The sequence below is a fragment of the Vicugna pacos genome, chromosome 25 (genome assembly GCF_048564905.1).
Source record: "Vicugna pacos chromosome 25, VicPac4, whole genome shotgun sequence".
In the NCBI taxonomy this organism is placed as follows: Eukaryota; Metazoa; Chordata; class Mammalia; order Artiodactyla; family Camelidae; genus Vicugna; species Vicugna pacos.
The window spans coordinates 16,572,909-16,587,375 of record NC_133011.1 but is presented as its reverse complement, the minus strand read 5'-3'; the positions used below and the strand labels follow the sequence as shown (position 1 = coordinate 16,587,375).

The 14,467-nt window shown below is 36.5% G+C and overlaps 1 protein-coding gene across 2 annotated transcripts; it reads right to left on the bottom strand.

Moving 5' to 3' along the window:
• Positions 1–5,079: 5,079 nt before the first annotated feature.
• Positions 5,080–14,432, bottom strand: ENY2 (ENY2 transcription and export complex 2 subunit). Of its 2 annotated transcripts, none has more exons than XM_006211575.4 (5): positions 14,262–14,432; positions 12,724–12,800; positions 9,061–9,131; positions 7,738–7,812; positions 5,080–5,342 (listed from the first exon to the last, which is right to left on the bottom strand). In XM_006211575.4, the coding sequence occupies exons 2-5, from the start codon at positions 12,789–12,791 to the stop codon at positions 5,266–5,268; spliced, it is 291 nt and encodes a 96-aa protein (XP_006211637.1). In that variant the 5' UTR covers positions 12,792–12,800; positions 14,262–14,432; the 3' UTR covers positions 5,080–5,265. The 2 variants fall into 2 exon arrangements, with proteins under 2 accessions (XP_006211637.1, XP_006211636.1); XM_006211574.4 differs by having other exon boundaries at positions 14,190–14,414.
• Positions 14,433–14,467: the final 35 nt, after the last annotated feature.

The window sequence follows — 14,467 nt, the reverse complement described above, 5'->3', positions numbered from 1 at the left end:
CTGTCCATGAGTCTATTTCTGTCCTGTATTTATGCATTCTCTTTTAACATAGAATGTTTCCTGACCTTTTTCCTTTTCTTTCTTTTTTTTTTTTTAGTCTTTCATTCTTTCTCGACATTAACATTTTTGGAAAGTTCATGCCAGTTGTTTTTGAGAATACTGTCATTGTTATTTTAGAATGGGACTTAGAAAAGGGTTGTGTGATTTTCCTCAACAAAGTTCAGGTGATCAGATGCACCCAGTGAGGAAGCACTCAGGGTAATTAGATTTAAGCAGGACTGTGTGCTGTTAGGAAAAAAGAGACGTTAAGTGAAGGGTAATTGTAAGGAAGTTGGAATGATAAACCATCAAACTAAGCGGGGAGGAAGGTGAAAACGTGAGGGGAGTGATGTATAATAATGATAAAGGGGTCGTTAGTTGACTGGAGGCCTCTACAAAGTGAAGAAATAATTCTATCAGGAGCAGAAAATGCAGCTGATCAGTGAAAGCATCCGTGCTTTTTCACAAACTAGGTCTGCCAAAAGCCCAATGTTTATGGATGGGATAAAATATGGGAGATAAATGCCACGCACAAAACTGTTTTATGAGCACCATTACTAGGAGAAATGTACAGCATATATATAAGGACTTATAAAGTCCTTCACCATAACTTTGACTTTATGTTCCACCTCAGAAGAGGAGTACCCATAATTCTCATACGTTATTATACTTCCAGCACCTCTAGCAGAGAGGGGATGTGTTGTTGATAGGCAGCTGTCACGTAGAACATGCTAAGTGACTAATGAAGTCATTAAGCACAATAATGGTAGAGCTAAGAAAACCAGAGCACTCACTCACACACTCTATTAGCCAAACTGAATACTCCTCAGATCACCAGCACGTCACATGGGCTGTGGTTTAATGGACATCTCAATTTCCATGACTCTACTCTGTGCCTCTTACCCCATCAAAGCCCAACTTACATAGGGGTAGTTGTCTAGGGAGGACAAATTCTCAAAGCTGTGCCCTCCACAAATAATTTTAGAATACAAAGGTATACAGTGACTGAAAGGTATTGTTACCATTTAATTTCAGTGATTCCAGGCACAAAGCCAGAACATCTACACATGTGGTGAGAACCAGCTGCTGTACTCAGAACTGTTTTATGAGCAACACTGAACCATGGGTGCAGATCCTGTCTGCCTTCGTTCATTGACTTTCTCCACCATTGTCATCTTAAGCCAATATTCACTGAATGTCCGAAGTGTTTGATACTGACTATATAATAATTTATGTTTTTGCATATATACTTTTAACAAAGTGACATAGTATGGAAGAGGAAAATATGAATACTATTCCCTTTAAAAGGGCTCTCAGAGGAGCATAATGACAGGAAAAATACAGTGGAAATTATTTTCTTTAACTTTTTAGTAAGGATTTATATACTGTGCTTCTTTTTTGATAAAATAGCTAAAGTAGAATTATTTCAGTTGTGGTGTATGCTATTTAAATCAGCTTGCTGCCTGAATTACTAAATTGGCTTCAGAAAATCATCTCAGCAAAACAATGTTTTCATCTCACTGTAGCCTCATCTTAGTTTATACCAGAAGCACATTCAGAAATACTTATATTAAGTTTGAATTCAATAACACTTTCATCTTGAAGAAGCTGGCTGGCCTGAATTGGAATTGGGCCTGTTGAAATAACACGTTTCAGTGAGCCCTGGAAAGAACAGACTTCAAGTGTCCCCTGGTGGCTGATAAGTAGAATAGCCAAATATAATTCAAAGTCTGGAATAAACAAGCTTTCTCTGTTGCCATTTATTTATTCATTTATTTAAAAGAACTTATCAAGAAGTTACTCTGTTACACACTAAAGATCAAAAGACAAATGGGATACGAGGGTAAATCATAGAGAAATGAGGGTAAATAATTTCAACTCTCCCTGTTAAGTGTTACTAGTGACATTTTTTCTATTCCAATCAAGTTATGTTGGTCTTTATTTTTGTAGGTATTCTTGTGGCAATTAATACTATTCAGAAATTCTTAAAATATAAAATAGATATATTCCACACAAGTGTAATTCTTTAATCTAGAAAACACATAGTATGTATTTCTAGTTTTTCCTAGGAGTAAGATGAATCCATATTGTTTTTCCTAGTTATCCATAATTGCTTTTTACAAATACCCTATTAATAATATTTGCAGTTTTTTAAATTATTTTTATTCTTTCCAGGTCAGCGTTATCAGATCTAGTAAGCAGATGAGGAAACTGAGGCAGAAGAGACAGCCTTACCTGATGATTCAGTGTAACAGATGAGATTACAGCTCAAATTGTCTGATTGCACTTGGTAGATTCATCCAATGACTTTTGTGTGGTTTCTATTGGTAAATATGAGGTGTTTTATGAAGTCAGTGAGTAACGTGAGACAGCCGTTTACAAGAAGGGTCACAGCACACACGCACGCATTGGATCATCTCCAGTACCAGCTACTGAGCAGCTGTCGCAATTCTCTTGAGTTGGATGGAGTCTTTTTTCAAGTTATGAAAAGTCCTATATCCAATTACCAATCCCCAGCATCATCCATGCCCTGGCTTGGCACTGCTCAAACGAATGATACACTTGTAATGCCAGAGCAAAGTGATTACATAAATAATTTAGCTGGGTCTTCTTTAATTTTATGCAGGAGATTATAGTAATCCTAATTAGTATTTTAGTCACCCAGTACTGTCATGTAACAGTAATCTCCTATTGAATTTGCAACACTGAGCACAAAAGGGTGCAAGATTTTTAAAGAATGTATTCCTAGTTTACATAAATCAATGAGTCAAAATATACACAAAGTTGGTTTATTTGAAAGATATCAGTGGTTCTAGATGCAAGCTACAAGATAATTTTTTAAGATGTCAAAAAAACCTAGAGGTGTTGAGTTCTTGGCATTATCATTTTAAAGCTGTGCTTTTTAGTATTTTGAATTGCTATCAAGTATTTTCAATTCAGCTGTTTTTGTCCCATTTAAACATATTTTCATAATAACTTGCTTTCCATTTTCTCATATGTGCTTTTGAGTCATTAAAATTTTTGGTTTGCTTTCGTATATAGTGGTATGAAATAAGAACTACTTGTTTTTATCATTTCTTACATACCATTTAAGATTGTTTCCTTTCTATTAATGGGTAGCAGAATGATGACTGTAACTATCATTACTTTACATCATTGCTTTTATAAGAGATGAAGTGAAAAAAAAAACTCGTATGATTTTTGTGTCTTGGACTCAAAATTTACATATTTAAGTCTAGTTGGTTCAACTACACTTAAAATATAAATTCATCAGAAAGATAAAGTTGTATCTGCAGAACATGAAACAAAAATTAACATAAAGGCTTTCCTCAACTACAGTTGTATTGTTACCATCTTTTGTTTTCCCATGTTCATTTACTAGCTTATTCATATATTCATTCCCTCATTCATTGATCCACAAATAAGTATCACACAAAGTAAAAAAAGTCATGTTTCTTCCCCTCCAGGAGATGCACGCTAAAATCAGAAAACCACTGCGCTGAAAAAAGATTATGCACAGGTACTTCTCACAGAAAAACAATGATAGGGAATCTAAAACTAGGGAGAGAAATATCAGAATGTTTTGGCTTTTGAAGGGCAAGTAGGAGTGAGGTAAGTAGAAGAGCTTTCTAGGTTAGTATTTTTTCAAATGTATTTAGAGATTAAACAACCTGCTGCTTTGGGGGACCCTTTAGACTAACCAGAGAAATAAGTAAGTGGCAGATCGGGAAGGGCCTGCGTGCTATGGTTGAGCTTGACTTTTACCCCGCAAACCAGGAAAAGTCACTGAAATTTCAAGTAGGGGAATAACATGACTAGGCTTGGGTTTTAGTAAGGTCACTTAGGCAATAGCATGGAAGCCATACTGGGGGGCAGCGGGGCAGGGAAGTATTCCAGAGCCTACTGCACTCATCTGGGTTTGAACTAAGAGGGCAGGGAGTGGACCATTTACAGCCTTGCTACAAAGGGGTCTTTATCAGCAGCGTAAGCATATTTGGGAAGCTTATCTGAAATCCAGAATCTTGTGCCATATCCCTCACCTTCATTCAGTATTTTAACAAATTCCTCGGGTAATCTGTACATCTGGGAGGCACCACTCACAAAGAGCAACACAGGAGGGAAAAAAAAGAAAAAACTGGAGGAAAAAAAAACCACTCTGAGGTATGGTCAGTTTGAGGTGTTTATGGACATTCACGGAAGCTGGTCCAGAGCAGCTGAGTGTATGGATCTGGAGGCTGGGTTGGAGATGCAATTTACCATTTATCAATCTCTCAGTATTTGAAGCCATGATCCGATCCAAGTTTCCTGGCATTTGCCCAGGAAATTATATCATTAGGCAGACGGCCCAGAGGGAGCACTAAGAAACATCATTATTTAAAGTTCCACACAGCAAAAGGTATCCACAAGAAACAGAAGGAGTCTCCAGTGATAGGTATAAACGTGAGGAGTGGGAAGAAAGTTCCAAGTGGCAGGATGGTCACCATTCTCATTTTCCAGCAGAGGTCACGTAAGTATAGACAAAAGTCCATGGATTTGGCAATCTTGATGTCAGAGTAAAGCTATGGGTGGAGATTATTTCCCATTAAGTTCTTTCTTGACCTTAGTATGTGGGGATGCAATTTAGTTTCTGCTTTCAAAGTTCAGATGAGTAGAGTATGTGAGAGGAGCTTGGTATGGAGCCAGTTTGCAAGTGTTCTCTCTTCCAATGAGATGGTTAAATTCTTTGAGGAATAAGGAAGGCACATAAAGATGAGTAAGACCCAGTCCTAACCCTTAGTATTTATAACAGATAAGAAATAAGATATCTGTAGTACAAGATGAGACATATTATAAAATATTATAGGGATTCAAAAGAATACACTATATCCAAACAATCAGAAGAGGCTGCCTGCTTCTCCTCAGTTGTTAGTACAGAGATTTGCTTACTTACATTTACATAGTTAATACTTAAACTATATTAATTGCTGACTTCTTCTCACAACAAATCTGATGAATTATTAATAAAGTCCCATTTATTCCACAATCCAAGGAAACGTCAAACTCATTCATGAGATATTTATTAAAATAACACATTTAAGGAAAAAAATCAATACAATGTATACATCATTACTGAAAACTGTATACCATCATACAAAAAAGGATTTTATTTTGGGAAATTGATTCCTAATTTATGGCAAGTTTTACTTTCAGAAATAAAACCACAAAACAACACAATCTAATTCAATCTTAAAGGCTGGCATGCTGAGCAAGGAATGTTCTTATTCTTTGTAGGAGCTCCTTCTTTACACTGTCAGGTACCAGGGCTGAAATATAAAAAGAAAAATGTAAGAGTAAGAAGATTCCATTTAATTAATCTCTGTCAATTTGAGATTTGATATTTTATTCAGGATTATCAATAAAATAATTTCATAAATAACTCTCATGCTTCAATAAAAAAATAGGTAAAGGCATCTGAGAAATTTGCAATTCATTATTTGAATGAACTATCCAGTACCTGAAAATACTGTGGGAAAATTCTTTAAACTAAGAGTGGAAAAAGGCCTTTTTTAAACACAGGCTGCAACAGATTGACAAATTTGATTAAAAAGCAACAACAACAACTTAATAAGCTTGGTGAAAATCACCATAGTGAAAACAAAAACTGAGAGTATACTCTAACAAAAAAGGGGTAATCTCTCTACTATACAATTTCCTCAACTTGGTAAAAAAAAGATCAGCCGGCTTACAGAAAAATTAGCAAAGGAGATTAAGAACAAAGAGGGGCTTAACTTCGTAACAGAAATGAAAATTAATACCACATTCAGATAGCATGTTTGACCCAGATTGGCAAAAAAACCAAAGGTCAGTAACATATGTATTAGCAAGATTGAGGGAAAACTAGCGCTCTCATATTAGCTGGTGGGAGAAATAGTAAACTGAAACAACATTTTTGGGAAGGTAATTTGGCAATATTGTATTGAAATAAATGCACATACTCTCTTGAATGAGCAAAGATGCAAAAACTTCAACAGTAGTTGTATTATATTTTTAAAATTTTGAACCATGTTACTGTATTATCTACTCAGAATATTAAGCTAAAAATGCTCTTTGAAATCTGTATTAATATTAAATGTCAATAAACAAATTTACACTATCTTCCCCCCTTTTGGCTACTAACAAGGAACAGGGAATAAACTTCTAATGTTACTTGCTTGTATCCAGAGGTAATGAAAATTTCAGATACAGTTCAATATTTCTATAAAAAAATCCACAAATACAGAAATCAAATAAGATAGATGCTTCTTTTTTTAAATTGTATAGTTTAAGCCTGCCTAGAAATAAAGACTATATAGTTAATTCAGGTCTACTGGAAATGTAATCAATATGTATATTAAATATACTTTTAATCAACATTATGGTGATTGAGAACAGATCAGTTGCTTTGGGGTAACCAATAGGGTATGACTATAAAGGAAAAGCTTGAGAGACTCTTTAGGGTATGGTTACATGAATCTAATACACAGGTTCACAGAACTGAACACTAAAAAAAAAAGGTCAATTTTACTGTACAATATTGCTGTCTGTTAATTTAAAAAATAAATCCTAACCATGCTAATAGAAAGAAGACTACAAACATAAAAGATTAATTTTTACTTCTCTTTTCCTTGTTTGCTCATTCTCCAGCCGGGGGATTACAAGGGATTGAAATGTCCTAGACACAAGCACGGAAGGAGAAGCAGAGGACAATTTCTACCCTGTATAACCAGTTCTTAAATGTTAACAGATTAAGCATAAATTACAGAAGAAAAATAGAAAAGTAAAAATTATTTAAAAATACAAATCCATGGGGGGAACAATAAATACTATTTTTTTCCCCTTTGAGATATGCCTGCTTAACCAAAAAGGTCATATTCAGCTGTAAACAGCTCTAAGAGATGGCTGGGAAGGGCCATGGGATGTTTAGCTCCTTGCCAGGTGGTAGCAGTTCAGGGAACTAGTATCCTCGTACTCTCTAGTAATTTTCTTTACCTTCACAGCTGAATTCCTGCTTCCACTTATTACTACAAAAACAAAAAACCAAAAAACAACACAACTTTCTCGAAATCAATGAAAATAATCTAGTTACACCTCATATATGATGTAGTTCCTGACTTAATATCTATCACGTATTTATCAGTGTTAATGTACTATTTCCTCTTTCCTTTGGCTTCTGTAAACAAGGCATTAAAAGGAAACACTAAGAAGGTGGTTGAAATATGAATTACCCTGACCATGAAGTTATGGAGCTACCAAACTCTTAATCAGACATTCAAGAAAAGTTTATTTTTAATAGGAAAGAGCACAATGACTTGGCTGGAGTAAAACTCTGATCAGGCTAAAGTTTATAAATCCTAGCTTCAGGCAATACTTGCCTTTAAAAAATCCCATTTAAAAAAAAATTACGTATTTAACATAGTAACACAGTATTTTAACAACCGTATCAACTTACATTTATATACAGTTTTAAGAGTGCAAAAACACTTTATGCCTCCTTTGTTGCTCAAGACCATGCAAGGAAGTTAGTGAGGCAACTCTAACTCCTCCCAAAGAGGAGATACAAGTACCCATATAATTCTGGGAAGGGTGCTTTTCATTGTAAAAAGAAAAAACTGAACCAGCAAGAGAGAAAAAAATCAGGTCTTAGCACACGGCTCCTTTCACACAATTTCTATTCCTTACCTCTGCCTTTTGGTGTGATTTCTGCCACCAAGTCATCAACAGTAACGTGTTCTAGTCCTTTTTCTTTAATTACCTCTTATGCAAAAGCAAAAAACAAATCATATCATTTAAAATCATTATCTGTAAGAAAGATTTTCATAGAGGAAGGGTTAAGATCATGTTTTTAGAGTGCAGACTGGTCTTTAAAAAAAAAAAAGAGGACACTTCTTTTTTTCTTTTCTAATGAAGATTTAGTTCAACCTTAAATACAGTAAGTATTCACCAAATCAAAATCATAAAACAAATAATTATAACAGTGAATTTAAACTGTAAATTCAAATCTAATATTTATAAAAAGCTGGGAATTTACAATTGCACAGACTTTATTTCACTATACTCATACCAGCTCTTGAACATATGGAGGGGGGAAAAAGCTATTATTTGAGTCTAACTCATTATTTCACAGCCCCAAATTAAAGTACAGAACAACTCCTTTGCTCCTTTCTCTTCTCTATGCTGGGCCAAAAGAAAGAGAAGGAGGAAAGTAGTTAACACTTACTGGACCCCTATTATGTGCTGGGTGCTTTACATCATTTAATTTCATCATTTAATATTCACAATAATTTAATGGGCTGGGCATTTTTCCCACTTCACAGGTGAGGCAAATGAGGCTTAAAGATTAAATAGCTCATTCAAACATGACTTGAAATCCAGCTCTAGTCTTTTACCAGTGAAGGTCTGTATGATCTCAAAGTCTATGCTTTTACTAACTTGCCACATTGACTTCTTAGAGTTAATGATACAAATAATCCCTATTATCATTATTGTTTGTACAGACCATTACAATACAATGAGAATTCACTGTAAATATCCAGGATTCCATTTTACCAAAAGCTGAGCCAGAAAGGAAGGAGGCTCATCTATCTAGTGGCATCATCATCAATATCCAGCAATTTAACAAGTTTCCATTCTACATTTTTTAAAGACAGGAGATGTAATTCCTGTAAGTCTGTCAACCTTAAAGTGCTCAACTTGTTATTAAGTTAAAACAGACTAGGAATAACATGTTTCACTTTGAGCATACCAGGAAAGATGGGATTCCATGCCACAGAAAATCCTGACTCACTTAATGTTTTAAGAGACACACAAAGAAAATAGGTCTACAAATCATCACTGAGAGAAGGTTATCATTGCCACAGGATTCAATTTTCTATTTGTTTATAAAATTATACTTGAGCACTCAATATCAATATATCTTAAAATACTATTTTTTTTCTAGTGAATTTCAAACCACCACAGTTGAGAGCAATGGAATTAGCTTATCTTCTAAATGAAACTGATTACCTTTACAGTGTGCCTTCAACTGATCCTTCCAGCCACATTCAATTAATTTAGCTCTCAGCAATTCTTTGAGGCTGTTGAAAAAGAAGTGTTTCCAAATTAAACTAGAACAGCATACAATATCTTAGATAGGAATGTTTGAAGCAAAGTTTCAACTGTTCAGTTAAAAATCCCCTGCCTTCGAGTTACAAAACTTCAGTTCAACCATGGCCTAATTTTGGTTCTATCACTTAAAAGTTTTTTGATCTTACGCAAGTCATTTAAACACTGGGTCTTATTCTTGTCATCAGTCAAGTTCAACGAAGTGGGTAGAGTACAATACTTCTTATGAAAACCCAGTCTCTGGTCTTCTTACATACTTTCTACTTCCCTCCACCAAAAGGAATATTGTGGGTTTTGTACAATGTCAAAAGGTATTAGTTGAGTTTGAAGCAGCTGCACTGTTGAAATCTTAAAAACTCCAAAATCCATTATCTCTCTCTGACCTCACAGACTTCCCCTTCCCTCTTACCCACTAACCTTCTAAATTATACATTAACTATGGTGTTTAATTCTAAAACACATTTTAATATTTCAGTAACTGGCATGCCTATTATAATTTAATTGGCAGTATTTTCTTTATTCTTACTGGTAAAAAAAATAACGGTGTGTATTGCAACTAATGGCATCATGGGTACAATAAAATACTTTATCCCTTTGCCATGCCTCCTCTTAAAAAACCCTCAATCTTCAACCTAAATCATCTCATTTCTTAGCTTAAACATGTCACATCCCAAACCAAACCGCTTCTTTTTCAATATTCCTGACATCTACTACGTGACATTTTCATCTCAGTGTTTAATTAAGTCTTTTAATCTTAATAGGACCAAACTCCAACTCCTGCTTCTCTTCCACCTCAACCTGTTCTTGTCAAAATGCCAACTGGGTCCTCAAGCCAGAAGCCTTGGCAGCGTCCTTCACTCAGCAATTCTGATTAACACTAACATCCAATCCATAAGCATATCCTATCGGTTCTGGTTTTATTTCAAAAATTTTTTTGCTGTTAACTGTGAGCACATGCCCATTTATTTTTGAAATGATTGTTCTATTTTTTTTAATGGAGGATTAAACCCAGGGCCTTGTGCATTCTAAACATGTGCCCTACCACTGAGCTATACCACTCACCTATTTTATTATTTTTAAAATTATTATTATTTTTTAATCACAGTACTGGGGGTTGAACCCAGGACCTCCTACATGCTAAGCACATTCTCTACCACTGAGGTATTCCTCATCCCCTGGTTCCAGTTTTAAAACACCTATCTGAAATCCAAATGTTTTTTACCACCTCTGCCATTACTACAGAGCCACCATTGTCTCTTGACTAGACTGTTGCCAAAACCTCCTAACTTGTCCCCCTGATTGTTCCTGTGTACAGTTCCTTCTCCTTCCACTGCTCAGAACCCTCCAGTGGCTTCCCAATTTACTCCAAATAAAATTCTGAGTCTTTACTACAGCGTCAGTGACCTTCCGTGGTCTGCCCCCTCCCCAGTGATGGCTCTGACTTTATCGTTTCTCTCCCTCTCCCAATTTACTCAGTCTCATTAGCTTCTATGGGTTCCTCAAAATGCCAGGCAAGCTCCTGTCTCAGGAGCTTAGAGGCCCCTCATACCCTCATATCCTTTTGACCTCTTACCAGTGAAGCCTTGTTTTTTTTCTATCCAAAATAACACACCTGATTATTCTCTGCTTTATTTTGCCTCTAGAACTCATCACCATGACACATTACACATCTATTTTCTATCTCCTCCCATTAGACTGTGAACTGTATAAAAGAACCGACTTCACTACTGTGTCTCCAGCACCTCAACAGGACATGGTATTAAGTAGAAACTCAGTAACTTTGAGCTGCATGATGGAAATACAAATAAATAAATGATACATAATCCCCTATGCTTATCACTGGCAATCCTCTTAGTTTCTCAAGACACTGTTCTAGAGGCCTTCTTCCTCATTCCTTATTCCTCATATCAAGGGTTGTTGACTTTACTTTAAAAAAAATTCTAAGTTCTCCTTTCCATTTTTGTTGTTTTGCACTTTTAATCTCATGTTATCTTTTGCAATCTATCTCTAGCCCTTCAAGTCTCGGCTCCACACTGCCAAAGTAACATTCCTCAAGTGCAGATGTGATCTAGTCATTCCTCTTCTTAAAATTTTTTAATGACTCCCACCACCCAAAGATGAATTCAACAGTAGTTTCTGCAAACCCACCATCCATTTCCCTGCCATTTCTTTGACAGTAAAAACACTCCACAACTCTCAGTGTAAGAAATCTGGGTTGGGCTCTAGCAATGGAAATGTGACCTAGGCAAGGCTGATCATGAATGATCTGTTACCTAAGTAAGATGGTAATCAAGCTAGGTCCTTTGCTGAAACTACTAGGGGGAAGGCAGTCTCAGCTGGAGGGATGTAAAGTTTCAACCGCTAATCTCTGCCACCCTGTGGGTACTGCCTTCTTGAGAATAAAGCCAATTCAGACGGAAGCAGAGATGAGAGAGAGAAGACATTCTTGGCAACAATTTTTGAGTACCTGGAGCGAGTGGTGCCTTAAGAACCCTTAAGCCCTAGACTTTTAGTTACATGAGCTTATATATTTCCATTGTTTGAGCCAGTTCCTGAGTTCAGTTTATCATTTTCAATTGAAAGATTTCTGATTATACAAAAGCCACACTCTTCCTGTCCACTATCTTTCACATTTTAATTGTGCAGTTCCCCAGAATATTATGTTGTAACAAATCTCTTTGAATTTACATATTTGGTTCCATCTGCCTAGATTGTCATCCCTCCTTTATTGGGTTGGGGAATGGCTAATCTTTCTCTTCCAGCTGAAGTACCTCTTTTACTATTCTGTGAGACATTTACTGATCACATTAACCTCCAGGTAGAGCTGAAAGATCCCTCTTGCTTTTTATATATATTTCTCTCATACAATTTATCATCCCACTCCAGGAAGTCTTTTTTGATTCCTTTGTACTTCCAAACCTGTTCATTCTTCAAATATTTACTTGGCCAATTATGTGCTAAGCATGATGCTGGGTTTATTTCTGCTGTCAAGAAACTCTGATTATATTGGAGGATACAAACTAGCAAAGTAGGTGGTTACAATACAAGGTGATTAAAAGCTATGACAGGATAAGGTATGTGGGAGTTAACAGATTCCTAGAAGAGATGATATTTAAATTAAGACCTGAATGATGAGCTAGAATTAAAGACGGGAGGGAGGACGAAGAATGTTTCCGAGAGTAGGAATACCACATGCTACTCTCAGGTTAAAAGAGTTTGGTAATTGAAACTGGTTCTATCATGTTGTCTCCCTGTTAAAAACTGAGTAACATTATATCTTCAATTGTAGTTATTTGAGTATGCATTTTTCTTCTCCATTAGATTCTACAGTTTTTGAGAGTCATTTCTTGTTCATCTTTCTACATTATCTCCTTCCAAGTCTCGCAATATTTAACAGAACTAATCACTTTTCTAGAGATGACAAGAATTGAAGCTTTTGATAATCTCAATTTTCTGTAATTACTTCCACTGACATCAGTTTTGTTATTTGATATTTAGATTCTCATAACACAACTATAATTTAAAGATGTTAAATTTAATTCATTAACATAATCTGTTACTTACCGTTCTCTTTCTCCAGTTTCTATCAACTTTTGGTTAATCGCTGCTCTCATCTGTGCATCTTTGTTCATCTTGCTAACCTGAACATCAACATGTATTTTCAGATATAGAATACTTACAAAGCATTTTTTCCTAAATCCTCTAGGCAAGCACCTCAACATGTTTAACATTCTATCAACTGAAGGGGTGATAAATTTCAACAATGTGTTAATTCATTACTCTTAGTATTATTTACTGCATCCCAAGAAGTCATAATGATGAACTATTCAGTTTTCTTCCCCCATATACTCTTTATCAATAAGTCTTTGGATAATAATAATTCCTGTAACATTTATTAAACACTTATGTGCCTGGCACTGGGTTAACACGTTGACTTTTTAATCTCATTTAATTCCCAGAACTTATTCTTTTATGTAAGTAGTATTAAGATAATTTGTATTTTACAGATGAGGAAACTGAGGCACTGAGATAGTAAACTGGTAAAAAGAGGATTTAAACTCAGGTACTGTGACCCTAGAAGCTCCCAAACACTTTAACAGCACATAATTGCTAATCATTTCCGCACCTTAACTGCATTCACAATTTTGGGGAAGCTATATTACCTAACTATCAATAAGAGATTAAACACACCTGGTGAAAAGTGTAATTTCCTAGTAAAGCTTTAAGTGCTTTACTTTACTTTTCACTAGGATATATCCAGAATTACAACTGTCAAACTAGCTTTAAGTTTGTGTGTGTGCTCGCTGTTTACCAAAGAGCTTGCTGGTGGGTTAAAGAGAAAACAAATCTCAAACTTACTCTTAACTTAGAAAATTCTCAATTTTTAGTAAAAACAGACAAAACAGTGCAGAAAGGAGAGTAAGGTTAGGTTGTAAAACTTGGGATAAGCTAACATTACTCCACTCATCTGTCACTAACTTGAGACTACTTCTGTTGTCTCCAACCTCGCTTATATGAAAACTTAGACTGGCAATGAGTTTTCAGAGTTGATTTTCTTTCGTTTTTTGAGTGGAACAGGAAAAAGGAGAGGTTGAAAAGGGACTAGGAAATGTTTGCTTTTGAAGTTGGAGGCTAACATTTTCAAAATAATATAAGGTCTAGACAGTACCATTCCTAGAATATTTAACTTGATCTTGCCTTGGCCCCTAAAATACAGATAGTGACCTTGGACAAGTCAGTTCTTAAAGGCCTCAGTTTTCTCACTGGTAAAACAAGGGCGCTAGGGGATCCCTCCCAGTTCAGACATTCTTTGGGAAAATAGAACAGGGCGGAGACAGCGGGAGAGGCGGGAGGGGAGGAGTCAGAAAACAAAGCGAGGACTGGCTTCAGGCCAACTCCGGTAGCACGCCCTGTCGGAGAGCCCTACAGGCCCGCGAGCGCGGGTCGGGGAAGCTAACGAAAGACAGCACATCGAAACGAGCCTGGGCTGGGCCCGGGTCCCGGCCCTGAGGACCACGGGCATAGCTCACCACCATCACCGCGGGCGAGGGCCGTCCCTTCCCAGCGACGAAATGACCCTTGCGCTGACGACCGTTACCTACCACACTCTTCGGCTGCCCGGACCTAGACCCTCAGTAGCTCGGGCACCTAAGCACACAGAAAGCTAGCACACGCATTTCCGGGGCGGGTCTCGCCACTCTGCCTATAATGTGAGAATTTAACCAGCGCGGGCCGCCTCCTGGTCGCTTCGCCTTCTGGGTAAGAGAGTCCAGCTCCTGCTGTCGTATGAGCAGGAACGTCCCCGGAA